Source organism: Microcebus murinus, chromosome 4, assembly GCF_040939455.1.
Source record: "Microcebus murinus isolate Inina chromosome 4, M.murinus_Inina_mat1.0, whole genome shotgun sequence".
NCBI lineage: Eukaryota > Metazoa > Chordata > Mammalia > Primates > Cheirogaleidae > Microcebus > Microcebus murinus.
This window is the reverse complement of record NC_134107.1, coordinates 23,977,611-24,003,915: the sequence shown is the minus strand read 5'-3', so window position 1 is coordinate 24,003,915 and position 26,305 is coordinate 23,977,611. Positions and strand designations below refer to the sequence as shown.

At 37.4% G+C, this 26,305-nt stretch overlaps 1 protein-coding gene and 1 non-coding gene across 2 annotated transcripts in view; both read left to right on the top strand.

Annotated features, from left to right (window-relative positions):
• The window catches only part of HSD17B12 (hydroxysteroid 17-beta dehydrogenase 12), a 153,669-nt gene that overhangs the window by 114,154 nt on the left and 13,210 nt on the right, over positions 1–26,305 (top strand). The window contains exons 7-9 of the mRNA XM_012790569.2: positions 14,273–14,307; positions 21,844–21,925; positions 23,545–23,610. Coding sequence (XP_012646023.1) covers positions 14,273–14,307; positions 21,844–21,925; positions 23,545–23,610 — 183 coding nt within the window. The remainder of the gene's footprint in view (positions 1–14,272; positions 14,308–21,843; positions 21,926–23,544; positions 23,611–26,305) is intronic.
• On the top strand, positions 16,623–16,884 carry LOC142870833 (small Cajal body-specific RNA 6). Its single transcript, XR_012919162.1, has one exon.

Below are 26,305 nucleotides of genomic sequence, written 5' to 3'. Positions count from 1 at the left end.
CAGCCGGCACCCTTCAAGCAGCATCTGAGCACAGATCAGCATGTGCAGTGGCCCTCACATCCTGCCCCTGCCTAAAGACCAAATAGTGCAAAAGGGAAGGTGTGGATAAAACAGCAGAAATCCAAAAGCACCACAGAGTATCTTTCAGTTTTTTTTAAAAAAATGATGAAACAAAAATGAGATATCATTCCTAATATCTTGACAAATTATAAAGTGCTTCTCCCACGTCTTCATTCTTCCTCCTCTTCTTTCTTTTTTCACGTTGTCATATGCATGTGTTCCTATGAAATGAGTTAGTGGAGAAGCGGTAATTTATTAAACACTTGTGAGCCATATTGATAGGAAGTATCATTGGCAGGAGAACTGGATATGTGCTTCAAATTTTTGTACGTAAGCTTTTTTTCTTCCAAACTAAATCGCATTTTTAAAGTATTAAGGGAGATTGCTATTTAAAATATTTGTTCATTAAGCCAAATAATCATCTCTTAATTTTTCTTTAATATGAAACTGAATTTTCTTGTACCTTTGTGATGTGCACTCTTGATGGAAAAACAATTCATTTAGAGAATAAATAGATCATGGAAGTAACACCATCTGGAAGATAGCCGATTAGTTTTTGTTGTACTATAGGCAGGATCAATGTAGTTGTCATCTCTGAACACAGTTTGCTAGTGACCATTTAGCTATGAAAATGGTTTGAGTGGGCCAGGTGTGGTGGCTCATGCCTGTAATCCTAGCACTCTGGGAAGCTGAGGTGGGAGGATTGCTTGAGGTCAGGAGTTCAAGACCAGCCCGAACAAGAGTGAGACCCCGTCTCTACTAAAAATAGAAAGAAATTAGCTGGACAACTAAAAATAATATAGAAAAAATTAGCCGGGCATGGTGGCGCATGCCTGTAGTCCCAGCTACTCAGGAGGTTGAGGCAGAAGGATTGCTTGAGCCCAGGAGTTTGAGGTTGCTGTGAGCTAGCCTGACGCCACAGCACTCTAACACAGGCAACAGAGCAAGACTGTCTCAAAAAAAAAAAGAAGAAAAAGAAAATGGTTTGAGTGGAGTAGTGGGGGCAAACAATGTGTAGTGACTAACCAGCAGGCAAGAAGAGGAAGTTAAGGCATGATTGTATAGGATCTTGAGTGCTGGGCTCCGAAGGATGGGGAGCCATAGAAAACCTTCAAGTAGAAGTAAGGTGTGATCCAGTCTATGTTGTAGAAAGGCTGTTCTAGGAAGAGAGTGACATGGCAATATGTGTTTTATGGTATATGTGTTTATCTTATTTATACTGAGTGAAAGGTGCTCTACCGTTTGTGTGTGACTTTCCAGGTTTAGGGCTCTTTGGTGCTGCTGTGATTTGCCCTGTAGTATATTTGGATGAATTGTGCCTGTTGTTTTTTAGTTGACTGTGTTACGTTCCCAGGGCCAGGACCACATTTTCAGTAGCAATAGCTGTTTGGAGCCTTAGGGTAACTTTAAAAAAGATGAAAACTGGTCTGGCTACCAAATCTTAGAAGGTTTTATGGTAGCTGGACATCAGGAGAACCTAGGGTATGGATGTCTGCAGCCCAATGCCATAATTAATTCACTGAAAAAGTCTTATATACAAAAGACCTCTTCTCACCATCAACGCTGGTCCAAGTTTTATCTTCTCACCAAGCCACATGATAGGGAATAACAGGTGAAGGAGAGACTGGTAAAATCAGCTTGCCCTTGAAGGTTTGGGCTTGTGCCCCTAATTTGGAGATGTTTGCTGGGTAGGGCCCCTGCTTCTGTGTTGTGCCTTGAACATTGAATGGCCTGCCTTTACATTCCTTCAGGCGCACGTATTCCTGTCCTGGATTAGTAGGTCAGATGATTATAAAAATCATATAAGTCCCACATTTCAGTAGAAGAATGATAAAAGTGAAATATCCTGAGACCAAAGGAATTACAGGTCATTGCCAGATGAAGTGGTGGTTATATGGTCCAGAGGAATATTGAGGAAGAAATATTAATTAGAATAGCCCTGATGTTTTCTGTTAATGTGTTCCTCTCCAGTCACTTCTCTATGTACATTTAACAAATAGTTTATAATCATATATACATGGACATATGATGAGACAGAGAGAAACATAAACATTTTCCATTTGGTTCTTAAATGTTGAGAAATAGTTTTCCTTTTTTTTTTTTTTTAATTGGGGCGGTGGTGGTTGTGAGGAGGGTTGTTCAGTTTCCTTGTCTTTTTGTTGTTGTAGTTGAGACAGAGTTTCATTCTGTCACCCTGAGTAGAGTGCAGTGGCTTCATCGTAGCTCACTGTAACTCAAACGCTTGGGTTCGAGAGAGATCCTCCTGCCTCAGCCTCCCAGGTATCTGGGACTACAGGCATATACCACAATACCTGGCTGGGTTTTTTTTTGTTGTTTTTTTTTTCCATTTTTGGTGGAGATGGGGACTCACTCTTGCTCAAAATGGTCTACAACCCCTGAGCTCAAGCAATCCTCCTGCCTTTGCCTCCCAGAGTGCTAGGATTACAGGTGTGAGCCACCATACCTGGCCTAGCCCTGATGTTTAATCATAAACAGCTCTTCTAGGCCATTTAGCTCTCCAGTTCCATTTGATTGTTTCACTTTTTAATCTTACCCAATGTTTTGGGTTTATTTCTTTCTCTCAGTGGCTTACTTAACTGGGCTTTCCCTTTACCAGGGATGTTTGGAAGCCGTGTTGCCTGCTTTTGCAGTTTTGCTCTCAAATCCTTCAGGAATAAATTTAGTCTTGTTCTTGTTCCCTGTAGAGAAGTTAAGTGGTGTAGAAATTCTTTTTAGGTGATCAATATGGCAGGTAGATCAGTCTCAACTTTAAGAGAAATCCTTATAGATAGGGTTTTCTTCTTATGATTACCGATTCTCTGTGACTAAAATCTAAGTCTTATTTTTCATCAAAAGTGATGACCTTCACTCCAGAAATGGTGGAGTTTAGAGACAAACCTCAAGGTATTAAAGCACACTTTTCTAAAACAGTTCCAGTTTTATGCCTAGAGGTGTTTCTATCCCAAAACAGAGAGTTTGCAAATGAAATTCTTGAACTGCTATTGATTACTATTAGGGAAATCATGGAAAATTGGAGAAGTACCACAATTCCAGAAGCAGGCAAATATAGGTCTAATTTCAAACGGTTGTATACTGATTTTCACATCAATCCAAAGACAAGTTCTAAAATAGATCTTGTTTGTACTGTTTTTTTCTGATTCTCAGTCACTTGTTTTAACACCTAGCAAATTTGGGTTTGCCTCCCTTCTCTGGGCCAGGCTGTTCTTTGATTCCTTTAATCATAATTTTTGGACCTCAAGAGACCATGAACTCTTCTTTACTTCTTTTCCTTTCAGCACTGCCCAAACCATATTAGCTGAGCTGCCTGCAGCCCCTACGTAAAGGTTGGAAAACCATGCCTGCAAATAATACTGAACTCTGAAGCTGTTGCTGGGTTTGGTGAATAAGCTAGAAGCTAGAGAATGGCCCTGCCTACAGCTGTACCTCTTAGGTACAGCTTAGGCTGTACCTCTTAGGTATCCTGGCCTTTCGGACAAATAGTGGGGGTGTTTTGACCTTCCTTATTAACTTCCTTAGCACCGAGAAGGAAATGGTTGGGGGTGTGGCCCAAAGTAAAATGTTTTAACAACCTCCACTTATAGCGAAATACCATTGAGTTTTGTTCTCTTTATGGGGGCATGGGGAAGAGGAATCTCAAGCAGGCAGTTGTAATTTAGTTCTTCCTTAATCAGATATTCATCCAAGGTGGAGACTTGAAACCATGTTTTATTAGGGGTGGGGCTGGGTAGGGAGCCTTCATGACCCCTCCAGACTGGATTAGGTCTCTCATTCATGCGGTTCCAATGCACACTGCCTGTCTTCCCTTCACTGAGCATTTCTATTTTAGTTTACAGTCTCTGTCAGATTGAGTCACTTTTTCACTTTCGAGCCTCTCTACAGATTGTAAGCACTATGAGGGTTAGTACCATGTCCTTTTCCTTTCCTGCTTTATCCTAGCCCTGGGGCTCACATGTCAGGTGTACAACAAATGTTTTTTGAAGAAATGAATGAATCTTAAAAACTGAAAATTCAAGTTCTTTGGGAATAAGGATCACACTGATTATATGTGGCCCTAGAAGGTTGAACTTGGCTCAATTGATTTATACACTGAAGAAAATTGTGAGAACTTCCTAATCTTTGGATCTGCCAAAAGTGGAATGGGCAGGTAAGTTCCCTTTCTGATTCTGGGTCAGAGGTTGCAAAGCAATGGTCTGTTGGCCAGGTGGGCCTATCGACATATTCTGGTTGGCTCAGTTTTCAAAATTAGGAAATTTCACACCCAGATTTCTAGCTTCTCTTAGGAAAAATCTGAAAATTGTGTAACACAGACTTGAACTACTGCATGGCAAAAAGTGACTAGAGCCGAGTAGCTTCTGAATATGATAAGAAGTTAGGCCTGCAACTGTCCAGATCACCACATTCCCACTAGGCCCTCTTGTTTATCTCCCTAGTTTACATTCCCTGCCTGGCCCTTTTAGGCATTTGAGTTAGAGTCTCCCTGTTCCAGGGGGCTCCAGGTATTCAGTCTACTTAAACTGCTTGGCAAAGGTGAGGGATTAGAATGGCATTGACTAGATCAATTTCTTCTTGGTCTGTTTGGGCTGCTGTAACAAAATACTGGGTAGCTTATGAAGAACAGAAACTTATTTCTCACAGTTCTGGAGGCTGAGAAGTACAAGATCAATGCTTCAGCAGATTCGGTATTTGGTGAAGGCCTTGTTCCTCATAGATGGCACCTTCTTGCTGCGTTGTCTCATGGCAGAAGGGGCAAGCAAGATCTTTTGAGCCAACTCTTTTTTAAGATCAATAATCCTATTCATGAGGGTGGAGCCTTTGTGATTTAATCATCTTCTAAATGCCCCACCTCTTAGTACCATTGCATTGGGCATTGGATTTCAGCATATGATTGGAGGGAGAACCACAAACATGCAGACTATAGTATCTTCAACCCCTATGATTCTCTGAAGTCAGAATCAGAGTATGAAGCCCTTTGCATGCTTTTGAAAAGCTATTTTTTTTACTAATACTACCTCACTTAGCCAGAAGTACCTAATGCCGTGACTTGGAGTAGATGATAAATGTTTGAATGGAGAAACAGGTGGATGAAAAGCACGGAAACATTTATTTTCTTTTTTTAATATGGGTTTGCCTCTGGCATGTGACATGGTACCAGTAGGGGGAGCCCTTTATTAATTTGGAAATCCATGAGCATAATCTCTCCTCAGCAATCTGTTAAAATAGTTGTATTTAATTGAGGGATTATGCTAAGAATGCATCCCAGCACCCTGCCCCAAGAATTTAAGTTAACAGAATTAGAAAATTAATAAATCGTGGGAAGAAGAGTCTGATCCTCACTGGTGATCCCCACCCAGGGCTTTTCTAGATGAAGACATTCCAAGTTAATGTCTAAAATCTTTTAATCCATTTTGAAATCAGCTATCATTATGCTCTTAAAAATTTCCAATTTATTGGGTAGATTTAGCCCTTAGAGTCTCATAATAAACAGGCTGCTTCAGACATAACTACAAGATGATGGTTTTGCCAAACTGCATGACAGCCCCTCTTTCCACCGTTTTCTTCTTTACAAAATGAGGAAAATAGTTATAGATTGGTTTTAAGATTCTTTCCAGCTCAAAGTGAAGCTAGTTTAGAGGAGAAATGCCTTATATATGGGTGAAAATATAAAAATCTCTTTGGGAACTTTAGGGATTATTTTCTCCCCATACCAGTCATTTTTGAGAAATCAGCTTATTTTGGAAAAATTTAAGTACTGTAAGCTAAGCTATTACTTAGTATGTTAAACTTGGAAAAACAGCATGTAATGGTATATGCTTTATTTTTTTAAATTTTTGTTTAGAGTTTCTAAATTTTGGCTTTAGTTTCATTATTATTAATCTGTTCTAGAAATTCTTTTCTTTTTCTTTTGTTAAATTATTTCCATGTAGAGCAAGCCAGAATTTATTACAAAAGGAAAAACTATTTTTTTGTGGTATGGGGTTGAATTTTAGGTTGAGTAATACGGGTGGGGAAAATGGCTAGGAGGACTGCTAACTTCCACAAAGACTTAACATTAATAGAAAGGAAAATAAATAATAATTGGAAATCTCAAACCACTCTAAAAACTTTATCTAATTAAGCTTTCCACCCTCTGTGCACTAAATATTCTGTTAGCTATACAGGTGAAATTCTAAGAATTCCTAATTAAGTTGTGTTCTCACTACCACAGAGCTCAAATTATACAGTTTGCCACAGGAAATGTGTGCTGTGTCATTCTAGTATGACTTCCAATGGAGTTACCATCTATAATAATTTCTGCAAAATAGACATTGTATAATGATGCTTTCTGTAATTCTTTTCACGGTTGTACTATGATTTTTCAAAAAGTATTGCTAATGATTACGGTTGAAAACTTGCTTAAGATATTTGCATTTAAGGAATTGTTTCCTTCTAAGTTGTGTGGGTTCATTTTCAGTTACTTGAATTCAGATCCTGTTTACTGTAAGCAGGTTTCTTTGGGATAGAGGCAGGGCAGAGGTAGGCAAAATGGCTATTTGTAGTGTTCCAATTTTCCCATCCAAGTACTAACCAGGCCCGACCCTGCTTAGCTTCCGTGATCAGACGAGATTGGGCGCGTTCAGGGTGGTATGACCGTAGACTGTAGTGTTCCAATTCCATGTATGAATAGCCTGTGTTGTTGGGGCTTCGCCTGGATTTTAGGGCAAGTTGTTATACTTTATTCTTTACTTATATAAAATGGTGATACAGGTGATAATATTGATATTTGTTATTTTATCAAAGAATCTTGAATTTTAATGTAATCTTTTCATTTGCATTTGGTTATCTTTTCAAACACTATGTAGTAACGTTTTCTTTGTACTGTTCTTTCCAAAAAATGACCAAGCGTCAGAGCTTACACGATACAAAAATAACTTGCTTGTTTTAGTATAGATCATTTTTATACTAAACTAATGAGTGGGAGAATCTACATTGATTCCTGGGTATAAAATAAAGTTCTTTCTACAAACTATTAAATACTGATGCATCAGAGGTAAAAGAGAAAAAATTATACTCACATTAGGTTTTTTTTTTTTTGGTAGAAATAAGATTATGGAAGCTTTTCTAATTATAAAAGCAATGCGAGATTGTTGCCAAAAATATGAGAAATATATGTGAACACTAAGAAGAAAATAAATCGTTTTTAATCCTACCCACAGATGGTTACATTTTAATGTAACATTTTCAAGGATTTTCTAGGCCAGCCAATGTATTTTTGAGTTATGTATCTCAACTAAATGCTCTATTAATGCTAATTTTGATTTTGCATGAGCTAAATGAGCATCTTATTTGTTTCCCAACCAGAATATACATAGCGGTACCAGTAAATGCCAGTAGATATTTCACTCTTGAAATTGAATATGTGGTATCCCCTGGAATAATTCTAAATTTAGCTGTCATCAAGCCTTTTTTTTAAATCTTTATATATTTGTATACTTTATGGCTAGCTTGCATATAAAGTAACATAGTATCTAAGTGTGATATGACATATATATTGACCTGTCCTCCTTAGACTTTAGGCATCTAGGACTTTTTTATGGTGAGGATTAGTGAAACTGTCACTAAAAAAAAATACACACGTACACATATGTATAAATATATATATAAGAAACACTTTTCCCATTGTTGTAGAAGTAATATTCCGGCAACTTTTATCTACATTTTAGGAAAGAATTATTATTGTATACTTTTGGAAATAATCTCAATATGGAAGAAAACTAGTCTAGAAATAATATTTATCACTAGTCTAATATTCCTAACCACTGAACTTACAAGTTATGGTAGCCTTATTTTATAATTATGTTAAAAGGAACAAAAAATTTCCTGGTATAGCAATTATCACCTGCGGCTGGTCTAAAATTAGCATTGAGTTAACTCCAGAAACAGCTTGTGAGCTGTGAAATAGAGTTCAGATAGATTCTGTGAGATTTCACAGAAATGCTTGGTATATTGGTATAAATAACCAGATATCAAGATACCAATTGATGCATACAAATGAGACTACTAATAGCTTAGTTAAAATATCCTATGTAAAATTTGGTGTTAAAGAAAATTTAATTTGATATGAACATAATGAAGCCTCTACTTATGCATAGAATATTAAGAACAGTATATATATATATATATATATACCCAAGCAAAGAAAGCTTGAAATTGAATTTATTGTGACTTATAATCTGATTAGAAGGAATGATAATTTCAATATAAGTGAAGACAATCAATTTTATAAAAGTGTGCAGATTTCAGATTAACTTTTCTCAGGCTTTTCATTGTTAATATGTGACAGATTAAAAAATGTTACATTTTATGACAAGGAGAAATAATTTAGAGTCAGAATTTAAAAGGGGAAATCAATGAGCTGTGAGAAAGAATTTAACTTTTACATGAGAAGCTTATGTCTTTGCTGATGGATCATTTGGTTGTTGAGTATTCAACAAGTATTTCTGGTCTTTTAAGTAGCTAGACATCTGAAGGTAGTGTTTCTTCCCTTGTGTTATGTTGTTGAAAATTCTTGAGTTTTAAGTCACATGTATAAAGAATATATTTTGAACATGTCCATATATAAAAGGCCATCAAGAAAACATTTAATACTTAACATGCTAATGATATAATTTTATAAGTATGATTATATTTTATGGAGTTTCCTTTGATCTCTGATCATTGTCTGGATAATTTTTACCATTCAGAAAGGAGACATTTAATATATAACATGCACATGGTGAAAGGGAAAAACTAGCTCCCTATATGTGCATTTGTGTTTCTTCAATATTTCAACTAAAAATTTAAGAGAACCTATTTAGGAGAGCTCAATGGGCAGTGGCTACCCCTCTGGACTCCACTTAGCTGCAGTTAACAAATCTCATTTCCTTAATACAAGTTCATGTGCGCGCGCGCACACACACACACACACACACACACATGCACCTTAGTAAGGACATTTTTATTACCAGTCTCTTTCCTCATTCTGTTTCTGGTGATCTCAGGGCTTTGAGGAACTGAATAATAGCTCCTCTTCACAAAATGCTTGGGGACCTCTTTGTAATACATTATGATCCCCTGATGAAATATATTAAATAAAAAAATTTTCAATTATATAACAATTAACATATATAACATATAACAATTATATGTTAATTCATATAATCTATTCTTTACAATAAAATACCCTACCACTGTTAACATGCCCGATGTACATCTGTTTGTACTAGCGTGGGAAGCTGTCCATGATGTAGTACTATATGCAAATGCACGTTCCATGACATATGTAACAGGATGCATATACTTTTTACTTCTCTGTATGTTTAACTCATTCTTCCAACAAAGTTTTTAAAAATGCATCAATTCTATAGCATACATTGCAGTTTCTCACAGCTGTTTGCCTTTTTGCATTCTATTTCTTCTACTGGGATTTCTTTTCTTCCAAGTAAACTTTTATTTATTCTTTTAGAACTTAACTGAAACATAATCTGTGAAGCTCTACCTGACTCCCCAGACATAAATGGGCTTTCTCCTAAGCATCAGAGTCCTCTTTTTCACACATAGCATTGTCTTGTAATAATTTATTTGTTTATCTGTTCTAGATGGTATGCTCTTACCACCCTCCCAGGTTCTGGCTGATAACCTGGCCTCAACCAAATAGAAGAATGACTCTTTATTACAGCATGTTACTCCAAGCAATAAAGCATAAAGCATAGAGCATTTTTTTTTTTTTTTTGAGACAGAGTCTCACTTTGTTGCCCAGGCTAGAGTGAGTGCCGTGGCGTCAGCCTGGCTCACAGCAACCTCAATCTCCGGGACTCAGCGATCCTACTGCCTCAGCCTCCCGAGTAGCTGGGACTACAGGCATGAGCCACCATGCCCGGCTAATTTTTTTTTTTGTATATATATTTTTAGTTGGTCAATTAATTTATTTCTATTTTTGGTAGAGACGGGGTCTCGCTCAGGCTGGTTTCTAACTCCTGACCTTGAGCAATCCACCCGCCTCGGCCTCCCAAAGTGCTAGGATTACAGGCGTGAGCCACCACGCCCGGCCTTATAGAGCATTTTGAGTGCTCTTTTATCTCTGGGGTTTGATAGAAGTGACATCAAATGTATTTTATGATTCTGGTTCTTTAATTCTTATCCATATGATTATTCAGGTATTTTTAAATGGCTTTATTGAGGATTAATTTACATATTATAAAGTTCATTTGTTTTAAGTGTACAATTCAATGATTTTTAAGTAAATTTATAGTTATTCAATCATTATAGTCCAATTTTATAATAGAACAATTTTATTACCCCAAGAAGATCTTAACTGAGGCATTTAAAAATATTGATGGAACTGTCCAGAAACTTCATGTGGTGAATCAAACTAGGTGACCTCAAAATGTGTCATTGTTTTTGGCTCTACACTGTCTTGGGCAGACCATGCTGAAAGGTAGGCCTAGATACTTAGTGCTGCTACATCCTAAAAGGATAGTGCAGGCTGGCCGTAAGGGGCACTGATTTCCCTTCAGAAGCTTCTCTGTGATGTGCTCTGTGCTAGCTCCATTATGTATATTACTACGCTTGAGATTTAGAATATAATGACCTGTAATATAGACACTTTCTTCATTTAATACATAAGGATTGTATGGAGGAGGATAAAGAACTAACTCAAGGTCATACCACTAGTAAGTATAATAGAACTTTGCCCTGACTACATACCACGCTTACCTTAAACATCCAATAGCTATGTGTTGAACAATTACTGTGTGCTTTTATGAAAAGAGAAATCTTAGGAAATGTGTGAGCAAATTTCAAGAGTTATTATTTAATTTAAGAAGAGAAAAGGTGACTGTTGAAAGGATAAACTCTGAAATCAGCTTTTTCTTTGACTTGGTTCTTAAAGTTGGGTTTGAAACCCAGTGGCCCCTGCACTCATGTTTATAGCAGCACAATTCACAATTGCAAAGATGTGGAAACAGCCAAAGTGCCATCAATACATTAGATTAATAGATTAATCCAATACATTGGATTAATAAAATGTGATATATGTATACCATGGAGTACTATTCAGCTATAAGAAACAATGATGATATAGCACCTCTTGTATTTTCCTGGATAGAACTGGAACCCATTCTGTTAAGTGAAGTATCCCAAGAATGGAAAAATCAGTACCACATGTACTCACCATCAAGTTGGTATTAACTGATCAACACCTAAGTGGACATATAGGAATAACATTTATCACATGTCGGGCAGGTGGGGGGGGAGGGGATTGGTATATACATACATAATGAGTGTGATGAGCGCCAACTGGGGGTTAGACACGCTTGAAGCTCTGACTCAAGGGCAATATACGTAACCTTAACATTTGTACCCCCATAATATGCTGAAAAAAATTAATTAATTGGAAAAAAAAAAAGAAACCAGTGGCCATCGTTTGAATTGGGTCAAGCAAACCTAGAAGGAAGAAAGATTAGGACCATGTTGTAAAAACAATAAAATATTGAGGTTATTTGGACTGTGGGCATAATTTCTGATTGAGTTTGCTTTGAGGATTTTCTTTTTTTTTTTTTTTTAAGTTTTAAAATTATTAAGTTGGTCAGTCTTTATCAACACAAATGGTCAATCATATTAGTTAGAATATTGGTTTAGCTTCTGTAACGGAGACCCAATAGTGGATTAACCAAAATAGAAATTTATTTCTTTCTCAGATAAAAAGCTTGGTATGTAATCAAGGTCTGGTATCATAGCCCTGCAGTCATTAGGGATCCTGCCTCTCTTCATCTCACTTTTCTGCCACCATTTGTACATGGCTTTCATCTTGGGTTCTAAGATGGCTGGTTTGGCTCCTTCCATCACATCCACATTCTAGCTACCAAGAAGAAGAAAAGGTGAAGGAGAAAACATAGATTGTTTCCCTTTTTTAGGTTATGACCAAGAAGTTGCATATGTATTACTTCTCTTCACATCTTATTAGATAGAATGTGGTCATCAAGCTACATGCAACTGCATGATAGGTCATAGAAAATGTGGTTTTTATGGAGGGCACTGAGGGTGGAGAAGAGGCCTTGTGTCCAATTGAAAATCAACTACTATGTATGAAGGAAGGAAGGAAGGAATATTGGAGGACAATTGTCAATTTCTGCCCCATTGCTCCATGAAGGTGAGTTTAATATGGAAAACACACACACTTGTATGTAAGAAGGAAGGTGATATGGAATGCTTTAAGCCAGACTCTCTCTTATGGTTTCTCTTTTTTTTATCTGGGCTGGGCCAAATCCAGATACTTCTGTTGAAATGATTCCCCTACACGTTGAAGACACTTCTTTGTTTCGAAGTTGGCAGTGTGTCAGCCTATCTTTTATGATGCAGTGTCAGCTTGAACTCATGTTTTTACTGAAAACAACGTGACAGCTCTGGAGTTGACATCTGGATTGGATGTCCACATGGCAAAGTTTACCTTTGTAAAGTCTGGATGGCATTTTCTTTTTTCAAAATATTTCCAGGAAAAAAAATCCTCTTCTCATCAGCATACTGTCTATTTTATTTAATAAATAGTAATATTCAAGATAGAAAGATTAAAATTTCTATGCTTGGAATGCATTCAAACCTTATTATTCCAAAACAGCATCTGTTTCTTAGAGAACTGATGATATCTAGGAGTCAGAAATTCATGTTCCAACCTCAGTACTTAACTATAATGTGATCTTGAGTAAGCCCATTGGACTTTTGGACTTTTCTTGGTTAATATCTCAAAGCAGAGTTTAGAAGTAGCCTGTCTCATTATGTGTATTTAGTAAATAATTATGAAGTCCTTAAAAAATATAGGTGTTACTTTTTCGTTGTTGGTTACTAGAGATCATAGATAACCTTAACTCTCTTTAAGGATGAGTTTTACTCAAACTAGCTAGACCAGCAAGACAAATGAATGATAAGATACATTTATAAGCTTAGACATGGAATCTTAAAAAAAAAAATAAAAAAATAAAAAAAAAAGATACATTTAATATTTACCAGCATGTCACTTTATAGTGTTCTTCTAAAGGCTTTTTTTGATTGGAAAAGATTATTTGAGATCTTTAGATTAGAAGGCTTACATAGTCTTGGTAGACAGGATATTTCTTGTGATAACATATGTCCTTTTCTGCGCATTTTGGGAGACGTAGATTTCACCCTTCATTATTTGAAGATCCCTGTGCCAGTATTACATTTCGGGCAAGACTAATTTTAGCCAAGTTCACTGAAAATATTCCCAGTGTCACCTCCAATAATTTCATCTGATTCCTTTCTATGTACTCTTTTTTTTTTTTTTTTTTTTTTTTTTTTGGCATATTATGGGGGTACAGATTTTAAGGTTTCAATAAATGCCCATTTCCCCCCTCCCCCCAAAAGTCTGAGTCTCCATCATGACCATCCCCCAGATGGTGCACATCTCACTCATTATCTATGTATATACCCGCCCCCCTCCCCCCTCCCACCTGCCCAATACCCTATTACTGTAGCACCTATGTGTCCACTTAGGTGCTACTCAGTTAATACCAGCTTGCTGGAGAATATATCTGGTGCTTGTTTTTCCATTCTTGGGATACTTCACTTAGTAGTATGGGTTCCAGCTCTAACCAGGAAATATAAGATGTGCTATATCACCATTGTTTCTTAGAGCTGAATAGTACTCCATGGTATACATATACCACATTTTATTAATCCATTCTTGGATTGATGGGCACTTGGGCTGTTTCCACAGCCTTGCAATTATGAATTGTGCTGCTATAAACATTCGAGTGCAGGTGTCTTTTTTGTAGAGTGTCACTGGATCATTTGGGTAGATGCCCAGCAATGGGATTGCTGGATCAAATGGTAGATTCACTTGTATCACTTTAAGGTATCTCCATATTGCTTTCTACAGAGGTTGAACTAGTTTGCAGTCCCACCAGCAGTGTAGGAGTGTTCCTCTCTCTCCGCAACCACGCCAGCATTTATTGTTTGGAGATTTTTTGATAAAGGCCATTCTCACTGGGGTCTTGACACAGTCAAATTATAACACAGAGTATATAAAATAAACTGTTGTCTGTAGAGGTGATGAGTGGTTTCGTGATTCCCTTCTTTTTTGTTTGGGTGGATTTTTCTTCACCTTTATCTGTTGCCTGCATCCTCGGCCATCGTGAATGTGTTGTTTTCTCTCTTGCAGATGACAAGACTGGTGCTGCCCCGCATGGTAGAAAGGTGAGTCACGGACTTACACACAAACGCTATAGAGGCAGAGCTCATTATTATTTATAGGGAAAATCCTTTCTTTGAAAAATTCATTGAAGTGACTAATGAACCAAGCCTCCATATCTTAGCCACAGAGCGACGTGCCAGGCGAGTCACACAGTGGAGCGTGAGTCATCAGTGGTGGAGGCCTTTTCCACTCGATTCCCTTTTTATTTCCCTCTCTAGGCTTGTAGTGGTTCCTTTAGCTCAGGATTAAAAAGCCTGCCTGAGTCACCGTCACTAACTCAATTGCCTGCTATTCTGAGGGGGCAGATAGAGTTCCTGGGATATTCCCGGGAATACCTTCTTAAAGCTGTATCCTCACAGAGCCAGAATCAGTGAAGTTTCGTGAAGCAAGACTTCATCCTCTGGTTTTCCGTTCTTACTGGTAGAATGGATGTGGGAGGAACTTAGGCATGTTATAAAGTGATTATAAGATATCAAGCTAATCCTTAGAGGAAAAGGTGATGTCCACTGGTCCCATCTATGTTCCAGATTGAATTGGGTTCTACTAAGATATGCAGGATGTCTTCATTTTTTTATTGAGAAATATGTTGTAGAGTTCTATTTATTTGAAATAAAATGAAGTGTAAAATTGTAATTAAGCTTTGTTTCTTCCTTGGGAAAACCTGAATGATATCTAGACCTTCAAAGAAAACCTGCCAAAAGCTGGGCTTGCATCTTGAACTAGCTCGATCATTTGCCAGGTCCTTCATCTTTGCTAGATCCTTCATCTGCAAAATAGCTTTAAGTTTGGAAGAGACTCAAAGGAATCACAGTTTTGAAAAGGGAAGACCCAAGGGCCCTACTTCTGTTAGAAACCTCTATAACCAGCTCTAGGCAGGGATTACAGTTTATGTTTATTTAGTACATACTGTGTACCAGCTTAGTATGTGTTAACTCATTTATCTTCGATAGCCTCCCACCATTGTGCAGATGAGGAAACTGAAGTTAGGAATCCATTTGTTGAGCATCTACAGAGACTGGTTAAAAACTGTTTCTCAGCAAGGCTCTTTGTAATTTTGTTTTGTTTGCACTATTTTGTAGATTTTAATTGCTTTATTTAGTAACATTGCCCTTTAAAACCTTCAAACTGCTTGATGTTGGTTGATGGTGGGAGTGGGCCTCTGATGGGTCAGATATGGAAATGGCAGTGGTCAAATCAGAACCCCAGAAGATAGCAGAGTTGGGGCAGTCGAAGTAGAACCCAGCAGGGATGAAAACCTGGGCCACCACCTTAATTCTGGTCTTGACGACTGCAGGTGGCATGGTATTAATTCAGGATAGTAAATCCGTCCTTTAAAAAAGAAAGATGTAAAAACCTCAGAGGTATTGTGAAAGGAATTTTTAATTATGTTGGTGAAAACCCTATCAAAAGAGATATAGTTGTGAAATCATTTTGCAGAGCATAAGGTATTGGATTCAAAGAGCCATAGAAATCTAGTACTTTAAATTAATTGAAAGTAACCATCCATATTTGACAGATGAAAAAACTGAGGCCCAAAGAGATGAGTACTAAAGCTACATAATTAGTTAGTAAATGATACAAAGGGAAGGAGCTAGGAACTTCACTGCTATCTCTGTCAACCTGGCAGCCATTATTGCATTAGATACAAACAAATGGTGCAATGGAGAGAATCCATCTATTCAACAGACATTCACTGAGTAAAGTTTATCATGGAATATACAGACAAAGAATTGGATCCTTACCTTTTAAGAAAGCAAGTTGGTTTTAAGGTGTGGTTGAGAAATGATCTAGTGGAAAGTCACAAGAAGCTATGTACTGAACCTGGCATTGTGGGGGTGATTGTGGTACTTGCTAAGAACAAGTAAGAAATGTACATGGGTTTTATAAATCAGTACTTTTGGTTAGGAGAAGAAGGAACATCTATCTCCACTTGAATTAAAAGAGTTAGTAGGTGTATTAGCGTAGGCTAACTGCTATAGCAGACCACTCCCGAATTTCAGTGGCGTAACACTATAAAGGTTTATTTCTCCCTCACATCTCTACCTAGTCACTCAGTGATCTGAGGCTTCTGCCATCTAGGGGCTCCATCATTCTCTAGAATCTTGGCATTCTCCTCTGCATTCAGCTAGCAGATGAGGGAAGAGAGAGTAAGGATGGTTTTAGGGGAGGTTTCATGGGCCAGTCCTGGAAGTGGTATACATCACTTCTGCCCACATTTCATTGTCCTAAGAGTCGTAGCCTTAGTCAGAGGCTACAGGTAACTGCAGGGGAGGCCAGAAATGTTAGTTGTATGCCCAACCGGAAAGAAAAACTCCTAAGTTAACAAATCGTCTGAAAGCATGCTTTTTTTTTTTTTTTTTAAGAGAATGTCTTGTTCAGCCACCTCTCTTCTGTCAGGCTCCAGGAGTGCTGTGATGGGCAGAGGGGCAGCTGACACTCTGTGATGTCCCTGTTCTGTGTTCCTTGGTGAGCCCAGGGGCGACTCCATGGTTAGCATCCAACAGTTCAGTCACAAAGGGATTTGATTCGTGGGAGTTTGGGTATCTGTGGCTATGATCTGATGTTTTCAAGCTGAGACCTCTGATTAACAAAAAAGAGAGCGAGAGAGTCTCACTCCATCATCCTAAGTAGAGTACAGGGGTGTTATCATAGCTCACTGCAACCTCAAACACCAGGGCTCAAGTGATCCTCCCAAGTAACTGGGACTACAGATGCATGCCACTATGCCTAGCTAATTTTTTCTATTTTTGGTAGAAATAGGATCTCGCTCTTACCCAGGCTGGTCTTGAACTCCTGATCTTAAGCAATCCTCCTGCCTCAGCCTGCCAGAGTGCTAGGATTACATGCATGAGCCACCACACCTGGCCTGAAAGCATTCTTATTTACACTTTATAAGTGGTTTCATGATAGCCTGCTCTCTATACTGCCCCAAAATGGCATATTTCCTGTGGTTGGTTCCCATGGGATTGGTATCTCAATTGAGTAACAGCAGAGTCCTTTATAAATATCCTTTGTTGCTGTTGTTTTCCTTTCACTGATTCTACCTCTGATGTATGAGATTTTCCAAACCCTCTAGAACTATAGCCTAGGGCCAAGTGACTATCACTAAACAAGCATCTATAATCAAACTAAGGTATTATTACCATAGAAGTAGAAAGTGCATAATTACATTATAGAGGAAACTTGCTCTTTTCACTTCCCTGGAATTATAAACATTGTGTACAGCTGGAGCCAGGAGGTGGTTGCCATAACAACCATGGAAAAGCTAAAAATAGCCTCTTTCATACTGTATTGCTTAAGGTGGAATTATGACATGTTATGGTGTGTTAGGGCAGGTAATTCTCTTTCATGTGCTAAATGTTTGCAAACTTTCTTCAACAAAGCATTATTTGTATAATATAAGTATTTGAATTGCTGATTCTAATTATATACCTAACCCTTGTGTTCCAGGATTCTTTTCCAACATAGAGCTCTATTTTGATATGTTTCTCAGTCTTCTTGAGAGTCTATTAGAGAACTGTCTGTACCAATTTCAGTATTATGTTTAAGCTTTAAAAAAAAAAAGGATAATGACCTTCTGAGAGCACGTTTATGTACTCCCTGATATGAAGTAGAAATACGTGAAGAGTTGGGATGGAGTCTTTTTTGCACATTCTCCTTTGTCTGCCATCAAACTGTGTATACAGTTAGCTGTCCACACTAGGATTAACCCTGGGGTTCCAGTCTTCACAGCAGCATTTATTCCAGCCCCCCCCCCCATCCCCTGCCCCACCTCTTCTCACCTGCAGTGTGGGGCAGTGAAGAGGTTCCTGAGGAAGGCAGAAATCAGTGACTTGTTTCAAAGGTGATCTATTACTTTCTCTATGACAGTGGTATTTTTATACAGGTGTGGACAAGGGTACTGCAACAGTCTGATGGAATACTGGAGCCTTTATAAAAGAAAGGCTTGGCAATTTTTTTTTTTATCCAGGTGGCAATTAAAGAGAGTCTTACTGGGAATTTCACAGGTCTGAGGAATTCTACCCAAGAGCATAGCTATAGGAAGCTATAAATGCAAGGTACTGAATTTGATAGAATTGGGTGAGTTTAATGGTTGGCTTATGAGAAGACTAGTAATTACAGAGAATTTGTTTATATGAAAAAGTGCTTTCTTATCAGCGTTGGTGTTTTCTGCTTTGTTTTTTGCAGTATTTTAGTTTTAATAGATCCTCATAATTTGTACCAGTGAGACACCATTGTGTGGTTGTTAGCAAGTAAGCAGTATGATGAATTAAGAATGTTGCATCACGGAAAATGTTACTTGTTTATTTGGATATTTGTCATAACAAACTAGGAAATATGCTGAAGTATGAGCAACTGAGTCTTCATTATAGAACTTCAGCAAAAATTCCTAATGTACCTTTCAATCTTAGAATTGTTCCCAAGTCCCCAGAAAATGAGAGATTAACCAGGGTTTGGTTTTATGTTTGTTTCTGTGTGCAATTAAGCACAGCCCGTTTTGTCCTTCTGCTTGATATAACAGAGTTGTCATGAATCTGGCTGTGCCATGGAAACTGGTTTGACGTCACTAATTCTGCTTAGATGGAGGATTAGAGCTAGGCAATGTGGTTGATTTTTAAAGGCGAGTCCTTTGTGCCTCACAGTCCCCAATGTTCAGCCCCATTTCTACATATTTTAGATACTGTATACAGTACAAGGATTAAGACAGGTTAGACTAGTGTGTTATATATGATTCAGACAAAACTAAGTTGAATATTATTATCCTTGGAAAGAAAGAGCGAGAGATTTGTATGCTGTTGTGTGTGTGGATGTGGGAGGAAGGTTTTTGGCTTGACAAATATGTGTGCTTGATGGTGGGACAGAGATTTGTAGGGGGGCTGTTTTCTGTATCATTTTGGTACAGTTATAAATGCTATCCTTTTATTTACTTAGATCTGGTACATTCTCACTTTGTCCTTTGTTGGTCTTAGATTTATTTTAATGTATTTTAGAGTGCAAATACTGTTTTTGTATAAAGTACCCTAAATTCTGACTTTTCACTGATTCAAAGTAGCTCTACCCCCCAGAAATCAGAGTAGAATACTTGAGAAACAAAGATCTCAGTTGTCTAAAGGAGCATGACTGCATTTAAGTGTGACATATTGGATTATTGTTCTGTGTTATTTTTGAAAATGGGAAAGAAGGCTTTATTATCTTTTCCTGTATTGATAGCATTGCTTGGGGAGTGAAGTTTTAAGAATCTGTTTTGATGAGGTCAGGATTTAATTTTTAAAATGTATTCAATAACGTTAAACTTTAACTTTTAAAGACTTTTAAATTGCATTTCACTTGTAAGGAATGAAATAAAAAAATGTAAGATTTTGGTTCAAGGGCACATACAACACCCAAACAAATTTGAGTATAACGGAGCATATATAATCGGAGCATATATAATCCAGCTGGTCAAACCAGTAATGATAGGGTGCAGGTTCAGTAAGAAACGTCACCTGCATCTACTTCAAACTGGCTTTTACTTAACTTACTCTCAATGAGTGAAGACATAGCAATTCCTGGTTATATGAGAAAGGATTAAAGTAAAACACTACCCACACCTACAAGGATGCTTGGGATACAGGAGGGGGTTAACTTGTCAGGATTTGGGGTCACTTCTCAGAAAGCATTGTGTTGCATAAGATACAATAGCTCTCTTTGCTTCCACTTGATTGGGATCCGCTCTCAGCTTAAAGGTGATACATTCCAATATATTGTAAATATATTTCTCTCCCACTTTTACAGACTTATTGAGATATATCTCATATACTATAAAATCTACCCATTTAAAGTGTATATGTTAGTGGCTTTTAATATATTCACAGAGCTGTGCAACCATTGCCACAATCTAATTTTAGAACATTTTTAGCACCCCAAAAAGAATAAGGTACTTTAAACATCATAAATCAATATGATATTAAAAGTCTTCTGTAACAAAAGTGGCATTTATTCCATTTTTAATCAAAGGAATTGCTCACAAATATAAATAAAATGAAATGACTAGATATTCATTACTAATTCACCTTTTCTTAGAGAGGTTGGGTTCTAACTCCCCATACAAACTCTTTACCTTAAAGTTAAAAAAGAAAAGGCTTTTCTGTTTCTGAGACACAGAAAATACAAGAATGATGTGATTAATCCATTGACTACATATTTCCAACTTCCTTCAAAACCTTAATAAAATATTTTAATTTTAAATTTGATTTCAATCATGAAAATGTTAATGGATTTCATTGCTTAGGAAAGTATGTGTTACTAATAAGGACTTCTGTTTAAAAAAAAACAAAAACAACAACTTGTTTCCAGTGACACACATTAAGCCGAGGATCCAGACTTCCTTTGATGGTTGAAGTGGCATCTCGCCTAGAGGCTGGCAGATGGGGCGGGTGACCTTTGGGGATTATTTCTTTTCAGATTTATGTCTAAAATAACTTAGATGCCATTTAATCATGTTTCCTTTATTATTTTGCATAAAAGGGGTCTACATGGTTCCTTTTTAGTGCTGAAAAAAATATAGGCCTTAGGGAAGTAAATTCAGACAAAGAACAATGAGAAACTGGGTTGAAGGAAAGGAATCTAATGTAGAGGAAAGAAGGTGGGTAGGTCAGGTTGCACTAGCTGAAGAAGGGGACCCCTCTGAAAAAAATGGATTTGAGGGGAAGGGGTGGTAGTTCTGAGATTCCTAAACTATAATCCCACACTTACGTAACCTATATATGCTTCCCAACAACTGATATATTAATATTTACAGCATTTCTTTTCTCAATCCAATTTTCATTTACTTGTAGAATAGGAAATTCAGGGTAACTTTCTGACTTTTAACTTTCAATTGTCTCTAAAAATTCCAGTAGGAATTGAGCTTTGCCTTTTGGCAAAAGTATACAGTTTGATAAACTATAGAGTTGCATAGTTTTAGGGTCAACTGTTGGTTTGGTGCCCAGATATCTACAACCCAGGGCAGGTAGGAGGGCAGGACACAGACATTCACTCATTGCCAGAAGGTTTTATTGACTACCCGTTTGTTACGTGCGCAGTACTGTGTAGAGTGTTTGCTGTTATGTCTAGAAGCTTATGGTTTTGTTGAGGGGGAAAAAATGTTTATACACATAGAATGATTACATACTATAGCAAGGTCGTCCTTGCTATAGTATGTGCTAAAATAAAGGTGTATGCAAAGAATATAACAATATCTCTTAGTGAAAGGACCAGAAAGACCTCAGAGGGGAGAGATCAACTCGAGGAGACTAGAGATGTGATCTGGTCATGGCCCAGGTTTCTAAGAGTGGGACATGAGCTAATCATAAAGAAGAGCTATTTTTAGTTGATTGAATTATGCCTCATTCACTGACCAGGCAGATCACACACTGATGAAATGCAGGGAGAGACGTGTGTTAGTAAAACAGCTGTTATTCTGTTTCAAATAATTATATATTAATATCTCAATCTGTAATTCACAAACAACTGTGTATATGATTTCACTCCTTTTACTTGGTACATTTCCCTTTTAGATCGAAAGGAGTGATTCTGAACATCTCATCTGCCTCTGGCGTGCTTCCCGTCCCATTGCTGACCATCTACTCTGCAACCAAGGTGAGTGATATTCTAGTAAATCCTGTCCATGTAAAGATGAGGAATCATTTTCAGTCTCAGAAATTAACATGGATTTAACTTTCTTGAAGTTATACTCTTGGCAGTTTTCCAGTGGCCTGAAAAGAGAGGGGAAAATACCCAACACGAGTTTCAGGAGAACCACAGCTGGAGACATACTGATGCGTGTAAACTTACAAATAGGACCTCGGGATATCAGATCCATAGACGCTTTCTTTAAATTCCCAGTAGTTGACTGATTTTAAAAGTGATACTAGTCCATAGAGAACTGCCCTAAGCCAGTTAGCTCAGTTGTTTAGACCATGATGTTAATGACTAAGGTTAAAGATTTGGTAGATATATGAGTCCACTTCGCACAGCATAGAAGAAATGCATCCAGTCAGCGCATAAATGTGCATAGTGGGCGCAAGATAGACTAGGTGAGAGTGTGAATATTTTGCCACATTATCCAGAATTCATAGATAATCATTATTGCTTTGGGGATGAGACAGGAATTTTCCAGAACTCTTGGTAAGATGTCATAATTTCATACAACATTATCACTCATCTCTTCACATTACTGCTAGGAAGATAATTTAGAATGCATCTCCGACTGCCTGCAGGTCAGGAGCATCATCTTCAGATACATTGTTGAAGCATGGGAATATATCTCTGAAGGGAAAATGACCATTTAGATGTGTAAAGCTTTTAGGGAAAAATAAGCAAAGTATAATATACTGTAAGAATGTGCAATATGTCAGGGAAGGAAAAGAGTAAAACATCTGCCTTCTTTTTCACTTGAAAAAACAGTTACTACTATCTTTTGAAAAAACTTGGCACCACCCCTCAACCCTGCAATCTACTTGCTTTCTGTATCTGTGGAACATACTGTAGGCATGTTTAAAATGGATGCCATGTTTCTTGAAGGGATCAGTGAATTCCAACTTCTTATCTGTTCTGCTCCATGGACACAAGACTGTTACTAATCAGTACCCTTATAGAGTCACTATTGATACTTCACATTTCAAGCCTGAGGTTGAGTCTACATTTGAAAAAATGGCACACTATATTTTACAGATAGATTTATGGTTGTGTTATCAGAAGAAAATGGCCTATCACATTCATCTCTACACTTCTTGGATCCCACCATCCCAAAACACCGAGAGAATGCTTGCTCTTTTCTTTTTAGCAACAACAAAATCCCCATAGAACAGTTAAACGGAATTCATATTGTTTCTGTTTGAGTGACAAGTAGAGAGAAGAAATGCATCCTTTATCACATAAAATAAAAATTTTTTGTGTAATTTTCTGGGGAGAAAAAAGGATAAGAAGATCCTTTTCTAGCTAAATCAAAATTTGATCTGGATATTATATTTGGTAATATAATACTTCAGATTATAAACAACTTGAGGTTATTATTATTAGCAGATTATTAGCAGATTAAAAACAACTTGAGGTTTTGAGGTGTTTTTTTAAGATCTCTTCTGTATGTGAAATGAAAAAAATATGATTAGAAATGATATCGTTAAATGGTTAGTTTATTATTTTCTGTTTCCATGGCTACAAATCAAGAAGATTGATGTAATGTGTGTGTTTTCTTCTCACTCCCACCACCCTCCCAGGCTTTTGTAGACTTCTTCTCTCAGTGCCTCCATGAGGAGTATAAGAGCAAGGGCATTTTTGTGCAGGTGAGTGGAGTTTGTTTCAGTTAAGTATCCCTGTTTTTGTGTGGTTTCCAGAGCAACTGTTGCTGTCTTGGCAACGAAAGAAAGTCACATTTCTAAGTAAGTGAATGTGACGTTAGCACATCATTAAAGACATGGTTTCTTTTTCTTTTATGCACTTAAATCTAGATTTTAAAAAATATTCCCTAGAATTTTTAGGTAGGGATACCTAAAATAGAACTAAATACAGTATAAATAGCTGCAGCATAATTATTTTTAAGTTCTTATGGTTTCATTTTAAGAAACTCATACCATCAATATCCTTCCTTCTTTAAATTGTGGTAAAATATGCATAACATAAAATCCCACCATTTTAGTAATTTTTAAGTATATAGTTCAGGGCATTAAGTACATTCACATTGTTGTGCAACCATTGCCACCACTCATCTCCAGAGCTTTTTTCATCTTCCAAAACTGCAACTCTATGCCCATTAAACACTGATTGCTATTTCCCCCTCCCTCTAGCCCCTGGTAATCACTAACTATTCCATTTTCTATGAATTTGACTACTCTATACCTCAAATGAGTGGAATTATACAAATAATCTGACCTTTTGTGAATAGCTTATTTCATTTAGCATGTCTTCAAGGTTCTCCATGTTGAAGCATGTGTCAGAATTTTCTTCCCTTTTAAGGTCAGATAAAATTTCATTGTGTTTGTGTATGTGTATATGTATGTATATTCCACATTTTGTTTATCCACTCATCTCAACATTTGGGTTGCTTCTACCTGTTGGCTATTGTGAATAATGCTGATATAAAATGGGTGTACAAATATCTTTTTGAGACCCTGTTTTCACGTCTTTTGGATATGTGCACAGAAAAAGAATTGCTGGATCATACAGAAATTATACTTTTGAAGAACTGCAAAACTATTTTCCATATCAGCTGCACCATTTTACACTCCCATGGCAGTACAGGGGTTCCAGTTTCTCCATATCCTTACCAACACCTGTTATTTTCTGTTTGTTTGCTTGTTTGTTTTATTATAATAGCTATCCTAATTGATGTGAAGTGGTATCTCATTGTATTTTTGATTTGCATTTCTCTGATGCTTAATAAGACAGCATTTTTTCATGTGCTTACTTGGCCATTTGTATATCATCATTGAAGAAATGTCTATTTAAGTCCTTTTCCCATTTTTAAATCAAGTTGTCATTGTAGGAGTTCTTTATGGATATTGGCCCCTGATTAAAGATATGATTTGCAAACATTTTCTTCCACTTATGAGTTGCCTTTTCACTCTGGTTGATTGGTGCCTTTTTATGCACAAAAGTTTTGAATTTTGATACAGTCTAATTTATCTATTTTTTCTTTCATTGCTAATGTTTTTGGAGTCATATCCAAGAAATCTTTTCCAAATCCAATGTCCTGAAGCTTTTTCCTTGTTTTTTTCTAAGAGGTTTTTTAGTTTTAGCTCTTATGTTTAAGTATTTGATCTGTTTTTGAGTAAATTTTGAGTGTACTATGTAGCTAGCAGATGCAATGCTGTGAAAATACAATACAGAATACAAGAGGAATGTAATCCTAACACTCTGGGAGGCCAAGGCAGGAGGACCACTTGAGGTGAGAGTTTGAGACTAGCCTGAGCAAGAACAAGACCCTGTCTCTACCAAAAATTGAAAAAAATTAGCTGGGTGTTATAGTACACACCTGTAGTCCCAGCTACTCAGGAGACTGAGGGCTGAAGCAGGAGGATCACTTGAGCACAGGAGTTTAAGGTTGCATTTAGCTATGATCATGCCACTGCACTCTACCTGGGGTGATAGAGCGAGACTCTGCCTCAAAAAAAATCCAAAAAAAACAAAATAAGAGAGGAAGCAAATGTAAGCGTTTTTATGGGTGTCAGTCTCAAATTAGCTGTTGTTCAACCCAAAGAAATAATAAACATTGCCATGCTTAGACACCTTTTTAAAAATGTCTTGGGAGAAGTTGCAATTACTACCTGTTTTCTGCTCCTGCCCATCACCTGCTCTACCTCTACACATGCCGGGTGTTCATGTGGCTTTCATTCCTGTAAACCTGGTTTTTCACTTTTTGCACCCTGAAGCCCCAAATGTTTCATCAAAATAATAGTGAGTATTTGAATGGATACTTTTTCAGGCACAGTGCTAAGTAGTAAGCACTTTATATGTGTCATTTCACTGTATCTCATAACAATTCCACAATATAGTGCGATTATCATCTTTTTTAAGGTTGTGGGAATTGGTGCTTAGAGAGGGTAAACCACTTACCCATGTTGAACCGGGACTTAAATCGAGGCCTATTTGGCAACAAAGCCTGTGTTCTTAACCACTAGGCTACTTGCTCCAGGAGTGTAGGATAGTGTTGAACACTTACTGGATCTATCTGTGCTCAGGCAGTGATGGAACCTGGAGGTGCTTGGTTGCTAAGTTCTGTTTTCTCCTTTATATCTGTAGACAGTCAAGATGAGTCTAAGTGAGTGTTATCTAGATCTAGCTTTTAAACCTTTTTAATCTGAGTAGATACTGGTGGCAGTTAAATCACCTCCTGTGAGATAGAATTATAATGAAAGGAAGGATGAGTTGACTGTTTCTTCATCTTCCAAGGTCAACTGTAGAGCCTGCTTCCTCTAAACCCCCCACGTGAGCTTTCACCCCAGGGTCCTGTAGATGCCACAGCCACTTGGTATTATTCTC